The following is a 14,568-nucleotide window of genomic DNA, read 5'->3' on the forward strand; positions in this document are numbered from 1 at the left end:
GGTGACCCCAGATTATTAAAGGGACTGAGCCAAAAGAAAATGAATGAATGAAAATAATACCTTTTTAACTTTTATTTAATGCAAATCCAATTAGATGCATTTATTTGGAAAACAAAACAAGTATCATATATAATATATCTACTAATATTACTTCACAAACTGTATTGTAAATGATCATATGAACATTTTCATATTTGTCTACAATATTACTGAAATTTATTTAAAAGCTGAAAAAATATAAATTTACACACAATTACACAAGTAAATAAATAGACTCAATGATGGGCTAATAATCTATGGAAATCTGTGGATTTCTGCGTGCGGAGATTCTGAGCCTAGTAGGCTCACATGGAATCTGTGCAAGCAGAAATCCACAGACTTTTAGCCCATCATTAGGTCTATTTATTTACTTCTATAAATGTGTGTAAATTCATATTTATTCAGTTTTTAAATTAATTTTAGTAATATTAATGACTAATATGAAAGTGTTCTTATGATTTATTTAAATACAGTTTGTAAAGTAACTTTTTCTGTCTTTAGCGGAGAGACTTGCTTTGTTTACCAAGTAATTGGATTTGCATTGAAAGCATTAAATAAAAGTTTAAAAGGTTTTTTTATTTCATATGTTAAGTTTTTAGATGCGATACTCCCAAAATCATTCCACACAAATCCACAGATTTAATACACAATTCTGCACAGTAATAGCAAAAAAAGTCTGCAGATTCTGTCTGGCCCTAGTTATAAGCTCATGGAGTTTATAATGAATGAATCGAGACGATACATTTTATACAAAGCTGCAAATTTCAGTTGTGATAGTCTGATAGTCACAAAATTAAACTGTTTGTGTTAGAACCAGAACTGGTAAGAGCATATTGTGCTGTTTTAAAAAAATGCTTAAGGTATGAATTCAAACAGTAGAGTTTGAATCCTGTCTGGCTAATTTACTTCAGCAACACGTCACAAGACATCCTTTTTATGTCCGTATGCACAGAATAGCTGGTCTTTTGAGGATGTTTCAATGCATTTGGAAACATCAGGGTTTACTTTACCTGTTCACTTTTAGAAGTGGTCAAAAAGAGTCTCAAACTGTTTTTAGAGCCCATTTACAACTGTATTTGCTTGTTTGGTATCAATACCTCCATAAAAATACTTATTATACATTTATTTATTATATAATTATATATACTGTATATAAAAAATCTTTACAACCAATCAAAGTGAAGTGAATAAATTACCAACGTCTTTCTTAAATATTAGTATGGGTGTATTTGGATGTTTCTGAACATTGTTTTAAATAATTACAATACAGAGAAAGCTCAAGATTAAGATAAGAATTTGATTAGGAAATCTTCAATAATGTCTAAACATGCACAGTTTATGTTGGTATTTTAGTTTATTGGAATTATATTTATGATAATGTATTCATTCATTCATTTTCTTTTCGGCTTAGTCCCTTTATTAATCTGGGGTTGCCACAGCGGACTGAACCGCCAACTTGTCCAGCATATGTTTAACGCAGCGGATGCCCTTCCAGCTGCAACCCATAACTGGGAAACATCCATACACACTCATACACTATAGACAATTTAGCCTACCTAATTCACCTATACCACATGGTTTTGGACATATGGGAGAAACCGGAGCACCTGCAGGAAACCCACGGGAACAAGGGAGGACATGCAAACTCCACACAGAAACGACAACTCACCCAGCCAAGGCTCGCACCAGCGACCTTCTTGCTGTAAGGCAAACATGCTACCCATTGCACTATTGTGCAGCCCCTTATGATAATGTTTTAACAATAATAAATTATTTAATCATTCTTTCTGTAAAATACTGTATTATGTTCAACAAACCAAACTGTTAAAACATAATTTTTATTATTATATTTATTTGTCTTCATGTTCCTATTTGTTATGAATTGACAGTATGTATCAGGTATTTATTTTTAAGTAGTAGTATCTAAAATGAATTGATTCTGACTTAAAATGAATGATTTTGTCTTTTATTATCAATCTTGAAAAAGCACAAAAACAACAATCAGCATTGGACATTGATATCAGTATAGTTCAAATTGTAAAGAAAAGTATCTGCATCATGTCAGATTTTATTTATTATATCATCCATCACTACTCAAAGAGGCCAGTGGCGCTATGAATTAGAAATTGTAAGCATATACTAAGAGTGTCTATGAAATAAAAGATTATCCTGGTTACAGTAGACAAGTGGGTCTGACAGTACATCGTGTTTCAATGCCTCTTATTAGAAAACCTGTCATCATAATGTCATTACTTCATACTGGCATTAGCATTGCCAGAAGGAACATTTTAAAATACGAACAAGACAAGTTGACAGCAGGGCATTAGAACGTCCACGCAGAAGGAAAACTTTGAAATCCTACCTAAGAAACTGGCTGAAGGCTTTGTAGTTGGTGATGGTCTTATAATAGTCCTCCGAGAAGGCATTACAGGACATCTTCGAGGACCCCACTCTTGCATCAGTTGACTGGACGACTTTGGCTCCTGTTGTCACATGAACAAACTGGCAATTATTTATTTTCATGGTTAATGACAAAAAAGAAGTGAGCATTTCTACAGGAGAACCTCATGTTTCCATCATCGTCGTCATCATCATCTTCATCGTCCTCTTTCTTTCGCTGTTTCGTTTTCCTCTCTTTCTTCTCCTTGGGCTTCTTTTTTTCTTCTTCAGGGCGCTGTAGGTGCTGCTCTCGCTCCCCGACCTGTGGCCATGATCTTCTCTATCTGACATGTCATCCAGCCCACTAGGAAGCCCCCTGTTAGAACCAGCAGAAGACATTAACAAAAGAAAAGATTGACCACTTGTATAAAAATAATTCAATTCAAGTTATTGTATGGTGCTGTTCACAATAATTATTGTTTCAAAGCAGCTTACAAAAGGTGCACGTTATTGCATTATAATCAAAATCTGAAAAGTTAAGGAGTTGTGATAGGGCATATAATAAACATAGTTAACCTGCAATGAACACGTTCACCATTTTTCTCAGAAAACATATTTTTTAAAGGTGCTGTTGACTTGAATTTTTTACCACAAAAAAAACAAAGAACTTTCTTACATGAAAAGAAAAACACATCTAATTAGTTTACAAATTAAGTTATGCATAATAAAATGCATAAACAGCGAAAAGTATTGAACACATGAAAAAGATATTTTTTAACACCTATCCCCACCCCAACCATAAACCCAACTGTCACAGTACTGGTAAAAGTATTAATTATTGTTATACAGAGTCATAAAAATGCTATATAATTAGGGGCCGCGTATTCGATCTAGACTTTACCCTGCTTCAGTCCAACATCTACATACCAGGATGATGAAGAAGAAACCAGGGTGGACATTTTAGCAGGACAATGATCCCAAAACACAGCCAGGAAACTCTCAAATGCTTTCAGAGAAATAAAATCAAGTTGTAGAATGGCCCAGCCAATCACCTGACTTGAATCCAATAGAGAATACAAAATAAGATCAGATTTGATAGACAAGACCCAGAGAGTCACTCTAATAATTACAAGTAATTATGCATAATTTTCATGCAACCTTAAACCTAAACCCACATTCTAACACCAACCATACAGTACAATTCATTATTTTAACTCAGTAGTTAAATGAATAATTACTCCAACAAATACACCTTAAAACAAAGCGTAAAACTTCACTGTTTCAAATCAGTTTAAATGTCAGTAAACGGTAAAATAGTCAACTTTATTTCACAGTATAGCTGTAATTTTATATATCTTTGTATTAACAAATATTATTATTGTTATTTCTTCCAATTTAAGTTGCTAATTGCATGCGTATGTCCATAAAGAGCAGTCTAAAGGTGCTACCAAGATGGTCAAAAAGTGAACTGACTTGTCTTAATAGCCACATCTCTTCAAGTTTATTAAAAACATAATCCTATGAACACACAGAAATGTTGCTTCTGAAAAAAATATAACTAAAGCTTTGCATGGGAAGCACTAATACATAGGCCTTACATCCATAGGTTGTAATTAAAACCAGGCATTTTTCTATGGCCGCACTGATAAATCAGCTCGGCATTTTCAGGTAACACGACAAACCAGATCATTATGCCACTATTATTAGTAACATCTGGAGGCAGGAAAACCAATCAGAATGATTGAAACTGCTAGAGAACACACATGTTTTGGTTGTGTGTGTGGTGTGATTGAAGAAGCCTGTGCTGTGCTGCAGCTGTGCGCTGGCTGGGCAGACGTCTCATCGGCGCAGGGCAGACCGGCACTGCCGCAGAGCGCACGAGCTCCGCGCCAGCCGTTCAGAGTTGCCATGGGAAACCAAACTGTGCAGTGTTGGGGTGGGAGGGAGGAGGGGGGGACTCTCTCTACTGCAGCAGCCAATGGAACGGCGCCATCCAATCAGATGCGTTTGCAAACGAGCTTGTTATGGAGAGTCCCCATGGTTGCCGTGGCCTGGTTCTAGGGCCCGTCTAGACAAATCTCAATACGTACATGGGGAGGGAGAGAGAGGAAGAGGAGAGAGGGCGAGAGAGAGGAGGGGTGATCGTGCAAGAGGCAAAAGACTAGAACCACTAAAGAGCTTCACAGCTGGAAACTGAAAGGTCTCCCAAAATCCAAACCACAATTATCTGACAACGTGTTGCAAAGGGAGAGGGGAGGTCCCAATGTAGGTAATGTGCAGCTCTTCCACATAGAAAATGCATTCATTCATTCTTTTTGGCTTAGTCTCTTTATTAATCTGGGTTGCCACAGTGGAATGAACCGCCAACTTATCCAGCATATGTTTTAGGCAGCGGATGCCCTTCCAGCCACCAACCCAATACTGGGAAACACCCATAAACTCTCATTCACACACATACACTATGGCCAATTTTAGCTTATTCAAATCACCCATAGCACATGTCTTTGGACTTATGGGGGAAACTGCAGCACCCGGAGGAAACCCACACGAACACAGGGAGGACATGCAAACTCCACACAGAAATGCCAACTGACCCAGCGACCTTCTTGTCGCCAAGCAACCGTGCTACCCACAGCGCCACCGTGACTCCCCAGTAGAAAAAAATTCTGTCATAATTTATTCATTCATTCGTTCTCTTTTCAGCTTAGTCCCTTTATTAATCTGGGGTCGCCATAGCAGAATGAACCGCCAACTATCCAGCATATGGTTACGCAGCAGATGCCCTTCCAGCGCAACCCATCACTGGGAAACATCCACACACACTCATTCACACTCATACACTACAGACAATTTTAGCCTACCCAATTCACCTGTACTGCATGTCTTTGGACTTGTGGGGGAAACCAGAGCAACTGGAGAAAACCCACGCGAACACGGGGAGAACATGCAAATTCCACACAGAAACGCCAACTGACCCAGCCGAAGGCTCGAACCAGCCACTTTCTTCCTGTTTGAGGCGAACGTGCTACCCACTGCGCCACCGTGCACTCCCTGTCAAATTTAGTCAAACCTATTTAAGTTTTTATTAAATCTGTGAGAAATTTGAGGTAAATCCACAAATCAGATATTGCTGGTTCTTGTTGGTCATGAGAATATTCATAATGCATTTGTATGTTAAATCTATTTGAATGCAAATTAGTTTTCATGACCTACAGAGGATGAAGCTGGGAAAATTCCAAAAATTAATACAATTCAGACTTTTCTCACAATTATATTGCATTTACAAGTTATTCACTGATCTGTCTTTAGTTAATCTGTCTATTTTAGTAAAATTTTAATCCTATATTTTATATATCCAAACATAATTTTAAAGCTTATTTTCCTCAATGCACCCTAATACGTTTTTTTGCAACAAAAAATCTGATTATTTCATGTTATTTAATGAGTTATATTGTGATTAAAATTATATTTACATTCATATTTAATCATTTGGCAGATGCTGTTATCCAATGTGACTTTCAGACGAACACAATAGAAGCAATCAAAGCAGCAAATGCAGTACTCAGTAGAGAGAGTGTGTTATTTTAAATACGATCAGATTTACACAAATAAAGAATATCTTCATATTTTCACAACAGAATACCAATGTTTTAAGCGCCAGAACATTTAAGAAATGTATTTGGTGAAATGTTAAATTCAAAACAAAAAAAAACAACAAAAAAAACTGTACATTTGGTCAATTGTTATTTTCAGTTAAAAATGTGAGGAAAAAACACTTTTTTTTTATTTGGAAGAAATCTCAAGTGGTCTCTTAATTAATTGCTTTGTTAGTTTGTATTAAATGATGATGTATAAAAACAATGGTAATAACTGAAGCTTATTGTCACAATCATCAGCGATCCAGGCTTGTAGATGCTGGGAATCTTGTGCTGCATCCCAATTCGCATACTATCCGTCCTAAGTAGTATTTGAAAATCGAATAAGTATGTCCCAAATAGTAGTATGTTGAAAAGATTATGCCAAAGGTTCACGAATAGTTTACTATTTCCACTAATAATTTTAAGTGTAGAACTGACCATACTCTAACCGCTGATATTGCCCACAGTACATTGCGTGTTGGATGTGAACTCAATTAGAACTACAAATGCGGGTGATGAAAAGTGTAATAAACTACAAACATGATGGACATGCGAGACCAACCGTCAAGTAGAGAGGCTTCGGTAAAGATGTTTTTTGACTGTTAATTAATATCTAGCCCACTGGAAAATAATTAAATCGCATTTTCTGTTCTATATTTAATCCGCAACAACAATTGTGAACTTTTATAAAGATGTGTTTGGACATTAACTTCTGAATGCATAATTGTCCAAAGACCTGAGGAGATTTCTCTGCATGAAAGACTCGTGAATGGGAGATTAACCTGCTGCTGTTTCTCCAATAAGGTAGGAAATTAAATATGACAGAAATGTGGATGATGTGTGGATGATTGACAGGCTCAACAACATAACGATCTGTTAACGAGAAAGTAGTATGTCCCAAAGCTTGCTTACTCTTCTGTTACACATTTTCCTTCACAAACAAAGTACATACTTTTAGGGCGTAGTATAAATATGCGAAATGGGATGCAGCAATTCACTTTCACTCAGGTCTACAATCCTGTCACCATATGGACTACAAATCCCGTCATACACCTCACACACACCTGTTCCGGTTTTCCGCTGATGATGACCACACACAAAGGCAAATAGCTGAAGCTCATTATTCATTCATTACCTGGACTTTAAAGACAGCACACACACACATCTTTGCTGAGTCTTGTTTCTCTGTTTTAGTGAGCATTAAAATGTGTTTTCTTTGCCTTTGCCTAGCTGTGTTTGACCCTTGCTTTGTTCTGTTGTATGTAGTTTGCCGCCTGTAGCTTTGCCTCTGACCTGGCTACTCTGTTTGTCTTACCTGTATGTACCCGATTGCTCCTGTGTCTGACCATTGCCTGCCTAACTATTTCTTAATAAAACCTGCACGAGGATCCTTACTCCATTGTTCAGCATCCTTAAGTTGTTATCTTGAACAAAATTTATCAGTATTAATATTGATAATTTTCATCATCTCTTGACTGACATTATTTATTATTTATCAATATTTATTCTAAAAAAGTTTATATTTAAGAATTCAAGAAACTCTATGCTAGTTTTTTTTTCTTTTACAGAAACTTGCAGTCCTATTAACTATTCTATTTAATGAAAAGTAAGTAGAAGAAAATCAGCATGAACACTCTCCGGCATGGGAAAGAGAGCAATCCGGATTTTGAAAGGATTGATGTTGAGGAAAATGATGAAAGAATCTTCATTTTTGGTTGAGCTGTACCTTTAAATACTGCATTTTCAGTGGGATAATAGTGTCAGACAGCTTAGAGATCTTTTTTTTCCAGTGAGATAATCTTTTCCCCCAAAAACATCCTCATCTTCAACACACCCAGCCAAGAAAATTCCCATCTGTACTACTGAAATGTCACTTATCATTGTTTACATCTGACAAAGCATCAATTCTCACTCTCCTACTACAATCCCCAGACTCTCCACAGTCTATCAGGCTCTGGCGCAGGTGGCCGGCTTTGGCGAGCTGAGCTGTTAGACTTACGGACAGCAGAAGGGCAGGCGGTGGTTTTGACCCGCATTGATTTGAGCCCGTGTCTGACACGGCACTGCAGGGAGAGCATGACTGACGCCAAGCAGGGCTCTTAGCTGCTGAGGGGAGACCTCTCTGCCCTCTCCACGGCACATTTACCACTGCTGAGAGGGAGAGAGGATGAGAGAAAGAGTGATTTTGAGACAGGGCGAGAGCGAGGGAGGAGATAGAGAGGAATCCCTCTCATTATCTCAATGGTAACTACAGTCAGCTGGGGGGACTGAGACTGACTGACCTGTCAAACGTTTTATCTCTCGCCAAGGCACCGAGGAAGGACTGACGGGGAAAAAAGGCTCATTGGAAAACAATCTGATAAAATACCCCGAGGTCAGGTGGGATGTTTCATACTGATCGTGCAGCTCATGGGAGCAGAGTTTATGTCAAGGCCTAAGAGACAATAGCAAATCTGGCCCTTCCCATTGCCCTGTATGTTAAGATGTGTTTTGACTGATCAGATCAGACTGATCAGTAGACTAGGGAGATAAGTGATTTTTTTTGTCTTGTTTCTAGTACAAATATCAAAAAGGTTTTAAATCGGAAACCCTTTTCTAGACAAGTAAAACTTATTGTTTTGTTTTCAGAAATAATAAGGTAAAATTAAGTCAGTTTCCTTAAAACAAGGTAAATTATCTGCCAAGTATTACATTTGAAATAAGATTATTTTACTTACCCCACTGGCAGATAATTTAGCTTGCTTTAAGGAAAATCTCACTTAATTTTGACTTATTCTTTCTGAAACAAAGCAATTTGTTTTACTTGTCTACAAAATGCTTCATGATTTAAGAATTGTTATATATTTGGTCTAGAAACAGGATAAAAACTCTCAGAAAGGGAAGTATTTTGCAGTGTGTTCATACCTGATGTTTTAATACATCACTTTTGTCCACTTTTCACTACTTTCCTGATTTCTTTTAGAGGGCTGATATGTTTTTGAGTTTTTTTAATTCGATCTATTATTGTGAATTAAGCTTGATCAAATAAAAAGAAAGAGTAGCATTTATAATTTCTGCTCTAAATTCTGCAAAGCTACAGTATGGGTTTGTGACAGAACAATGGATAGCTTGACCAAACTAGTGGAAGCTGGTTGTATTCAAACATGTTTGAATTCTGGTCACCCCAATATGTGGATGTTGTAAAAAGCAGATTTAGCATAAAGCCAGTGATCGCACAAGACTTTTGAAATTTCCATGGATGCTGCACTGCAACAGCCTTTATAGGATGTCAGACTCTGCAGTTTAATAAAATCAAATATAACATAACTCTTTAAAAAATAATACAAAGCAATCTGCTTCACGTTCTGTAATGCTGCACTCCTGCAGATTTAAAGTTTGTGTTCTTTTAATACAGCGTAGTCATCACACCTTAACATATTAGCAGAGTTGGGTGTAACGTGTTCCACAGTAATGCGTTACAGTATTCTAATTACATTTTTGGGAATGCAGTAATGTAACGAATTACATTTTAAATGTGTGTAATTTGATTACAGTTACTTAAGTCAATGTAATTGCATTACTTAAGGTACAAATATAGATTTTAAAGGCAAAAAATGCTTTGTTTAAATCACGTTTTCCACTGCAATGTCAGTTCATAAGCATTTAAAATTGCTGGAGAACGCGAGCTGAAATGGTTGCTGACGAGAGTGGCTGCTTCTTCAAGTGGAAATACAGACATTACTTTGATTTCATTGAACATAAAAACAAAAATATTGTGCAATTCCAGCATTAATGATGTGACATTTGGAGTAAAATCCCAAAACATAAATTCACAGAGAAAGTATATGTTAACATTGCATTATACCATCTGATAATATTTTCTAAAACTACTAACCACAGAGTTATAGGAGCAAAAAAAATCAATCTGTAAACAATATTCATATTTTAAATGAGGAAAATAAATATGCGTCATGGATGTGAGCTAGTTTGCAGTATACAACATACTTTGTAGAAATTTTGTGAATTAAACTGCACAACCGAAAAGAAAAAACGCTAATCGTATTAGAGCTGGCTCCCTATTGAACAAACATGATTGATTTTATTTTATTTGAGATTTTTTGCAATTATGAGGAAAAATCTCTCTTATGGATGGGACATCTCTCCGTTATGGATGTAACAGATGTGAAATTGGCACTTGTGTGATTTTGCTTCATCAAATATAATAGTTTGAAAACATTAACAGAGATATTTTTGAGTATTTCTAAAGCACTATAAAATAATTGTTTACACAAAAAAGCAGAAACAGTTTCGATATTTTGGCCAAAACTTCATTTCTTTCCATGGCAAAGTTGACGTTTGCATGGAATTGCTCATTACTATGAAATGCAGTCTATGCCCAGTTTCTAAAGAACTTTCGACTGTTTTTAACTCGACCACCAACTTGTTCAAGCACTTGAATAGAAACCATTCTATGACAATAGTCGTCACCAAGGAGGACAACAGCACCCAAAAACACAGCAGCCCAACTTAGCCTAAACAGAAATTAGATTTTTGTGCAGTATCGAGCGTGAAGGTATCTTCTGAATGTAAAGAGAAACGTAGCTGCTTATAGGGCCGTTCACACATCTCGTCTTTTGCGTTTCCAGGCACACCAGTTGAAAACCGCGAGTCAAGTGACAAGAACTGACCGATCAGCTTCATGCTTTATATTGAATATACACATTTCTGTAGACTAATTACCTTAGACAAACACAGAACACCAAAACACTGCAGTTCTTTTGCATACTATGGATGTCAATGGATACAGGTATCCAGTTTTCTTCATGTATTTTTTTTTTGTGTTAACAAGTGAATTTTAGGTTTTGGGGTGAATTCTTCGTCTTTATATATATATATATATATATATATATATATATATATATATATATATATATATATATATATATATATATATATATATATGTGTCAAGTCAATATGTCCAGCTGCTGTGATCAACCCATTATAATGTTTTTCATTCATTCATTCATTTTATTTTCGGCTTAATCCCTTTATTAATCTGGGGTCATCACAGCGGAATAAACTGCCATCTTTTACAGCACATGCTTTACGCAGTGGATGCCCTTCCAGCTGCAACCCATCTCTGGGAATCATCCATACACACTCATTCACACTCATACACTGCGAACAATTTAGTACCACATTCACCTGTACCACATGTCTTTGGACTTGTGGGGGAAACCGGAGCACCCAGAGGAAACCCACGCGAACGCGGGGAGAACATGCAAACTTCACACAGAAACGCCAACTGACCCAGCTGAGGCTCGAACCAGAAACCACCTTGCTGTGATGTGACTGCACTACCTACTGTGCCACCGCGTCACCCACAATGTTTTTCAGTGAATATTAATTTACTGAAAGAGCTGCAGTTTATTTTGTATTTTTTATAGGTATATTTTATGTTTTAAAAGTAAAGTAATTACTAATCTGATTACTTTTTACATTAAGTAATTAGTAATTTGATCAGATTACAACTTTCCAGAAGTAGTCAGTAATTTGTAATCTATTACTTTTTAAAGAAACATACCCAGCACTGCATATTACGCCCCTACAAATTTAACACACACAATCTGTTTTTTCCAGTCTAATAATTCACAAAACTATGACAATAATATCTAGACAATAAAACACATTCTGATTATTCACAACTACCTTTATTTCATCCACACTTCAAAGACTCCTTACCTCCTTTTTCTTCTTTTTCTTAACTTTGGGCTCCTTTCCCTCCATTATCTTGCTGGTTTTCTTCTTCTTATGCTGTTTAACATTATCCTCCTCAGAGAAGAATCTCTCTAGTGGTGACAGGGGGACACTTCTTTGATGCTCACCTTCCTCATCATCTGAAAAAAAAAACAAGCAGTTTACAGCTATGAGTTCTTCTCACATATATCCATCCATATATCGTCGATGCACCAATACGGAGATTTTGGCAGATAACCAATATATGCTGATCAGTATAAATCTTGGTATGGATAAAAGACATAAGGCAAACAAATATAGTGTATAACTGATTTTAATTCAAATATTAACTGGATAAAACAAACAAATATCAATAACTTGTGTTGCATTTCTGGAGTCCTTGTTTTTCTTGGTGAAAATGGTAACTATACAAACAACATAATGTATACTTCCATTTCAGATGTTTAATCTATTGTTCAGTTCATCTGTCTTTCTATCTATCTTATTGCTGGCAGCTAGCTCTCTGCAGCTCTCACATGGTCACCCCCTGAAGCTAAGCAAGGCTGTGCCCGGTCAGTACCTGTATGGGAGACCTCATGGAGAAGCCAGGTTGCTGCTGGATGTGGTGTTAGTGATACCAGCAGGGGGCGCTTAACCTGCGGTCTGTGTGGGTCCTAATGCCCCAGTATATTGATGGGGACTATTTCTCAATCGATCTATCTATTTAACCATCCATCCATCTTTCTACCTATCCATCCATCCATCCGTCCGTCCGTCTATCTATCTCTCTGCCCATCCATCCATCCATCCATCCATCCATCCATCCATCCATCCATCCATCCATCTATCCATCTATCTATCTATCTATCTATCTATCTATCTATCTATCTATCTATCTACCCAATCACCCACCCACCCATCCAATCATCCATCCATCCATCCATCCATCCATCCATCCATCCATCCATCCATCCTATCTATCTATCTATCTATCTATCTATCTATCTATCTATCTATCTATCTATCTATCTATCTATCTATCTATCTATCTATCTATCTATCTATGCATCTCTCTACCTATCCATCCATCCAGCTATCTATTTTTCTATCTATCTAATCTATCCTGCCTGGAGGCTTGGCTGTGAAGAGGAGACTCCTTCCTTCCATTAGAGGATTTTTGTTGACACGCTAAAAAGGGGGAGCGAAAGGATCGAGGTGAGGTCTCTGCCACCTGCTGAACTGTGAATCTCTCACCGTAAACAACAAACTACTGTCTGGCAGGCAGCACATATTCACAGTAACACTTCAATAATGCCATGCTGTCAAAAAGGCAATGCTTTAAAAAAAAGACATCAGGGAAGCATCCTGTGCAACCGGAGATGTACGGTACGACTCCTGCCGTCTGTCTATCGTCAGCTCAGACGGCGGTCCATGAAATATGCAGTGCGTGTGGTGGAGTCAATCAGCTAAAGCCCTGTCCCGCAGCCCACCACGCCCCGTGGGAGCTGCCGGAGATGGGGCTTTCCCAGCCTCTTGGATGCTATCCTCGAAATCCACTTAACCTTCATTTAGCTGCCACTGTTTGAGGACTTGAGCTCCGGTGAGAGCAGTTCCTGCACGGTTCAAGCCCGGCGAGCAGCACTATAGGGCATTTAGGGTATTTACTCGCATAAAACACAGAGCTCGCCGTCTTTCTGTCAGCCCTGGAGGTTTTTCCTTATTTCAATCTTCTGCTGCACATAAACAGAGCAGTTGCCTGTGAGATGACGGATATTTAGGCCAGTGCGTCTGCAGTACATCTCACAGGGTGGCTCTTTCATGTCGGCAGAATATGTCTGCTGCCTGCCAGGCGCATCAAGCTCACATCTCGTCTTTATTCATGTCTCACTTACAGTCACGGTGATGCAACACAGCGCTCTTGAAGTCAGGATATCTGGCAAAAGGTTTTGCATTGTCATCTGGCTTTTAAGCGATGTGGATTATGTTGTTTTCAGGCATAAAATAGCACTGTGAAAATCAATATATCAGTAGCAGTACTATGAAATATTCAGCCTGATAAGTTCTGTTGCTAATTCGTACGAATTCATATGAGTTCAGTTGTACAAAATTTAACGATTTTTAAAAAGGAGGCGTGGCATCTAACCCCACCCCCGTCATTGGGGTTGAGCAAATCGTACAAATTGTACGAATTAGATCGTATGAATTCATACGAATTAGCCATTAAATCAAAAAATTACGAATCGCCGTGACATTGTGTTGGAAATATATATATTTTTGACAGTATATATATATATATATATATATATATATATATATATATATATATATATATATATATATATATATATATATATATTTGGTGATACTTCACACTGAGGTCTCATTAGTTACTAATGTTAACAACCCTTGTTTGTGTTAGTTAATAGCAACTGTTCATTGTTAGTTCATGTTTGTGAGACTTGTTAAATATTCATTAAACTATGCACATTTATAAATCAAGTAAAGTTTTTAAAACTAATTTCGGGAGAAGCACGATCATATACTAAAGGCAACAAATTCGCTATCAGCCATCACACTAATCATCCATTCAGAATCAAAAAGAATTCCTATAAATAACCAAGCTCATCCTAACCTGAGTCATCGCATTGACTTTGCATCCCTCATCCACCCCAGCTCCACATCTTTAACCAGATCCATACTAAGCACGGGGAGGGGAGCTTTCTGAAATCAGGCTAGACGCTGAGCTCGTATTCCTCTCCATCTCTCTTGATAGAGAGAATGCCCCAAGCTCAGACA

At 37.3% G+C, this 14,568-nt stretch overlaps 1 protein-coding gene across 1 annotated transcript in view; it reads right to left on the reverse strand.

The window, feature by feature from the left end:
* Positions 1-14,568, reverse strand: part of chd5 (chromodomain helicase DNA binding protein 5) — a 114,350-nt gene that overhangs the window by 89,679 nt on the left and 10,103 nt on the right. Inside the window, 1 exon segment of the mRNA XM_056467849.1 lies at positions 11,779-11,933. Coding sequence (XP_056323824.1) covers positions 11,779-11,933 — 155 coding nt within the window.

The sequence above is a fragment of the Danio aesculapii genome, chromosome 11, assembly GCF_903798145.1.
Source record: "Danio aesculapii chromosome 11, fDanAes4.1, whole genome shotgun sequence".
In the NCBI taxonomy this organism is placed as follows: Eukaryota; Metazoa; Chordata; class Actinopteri; order Cypriniformes; family Danionidae; genus Danio; species Danio aesculapii.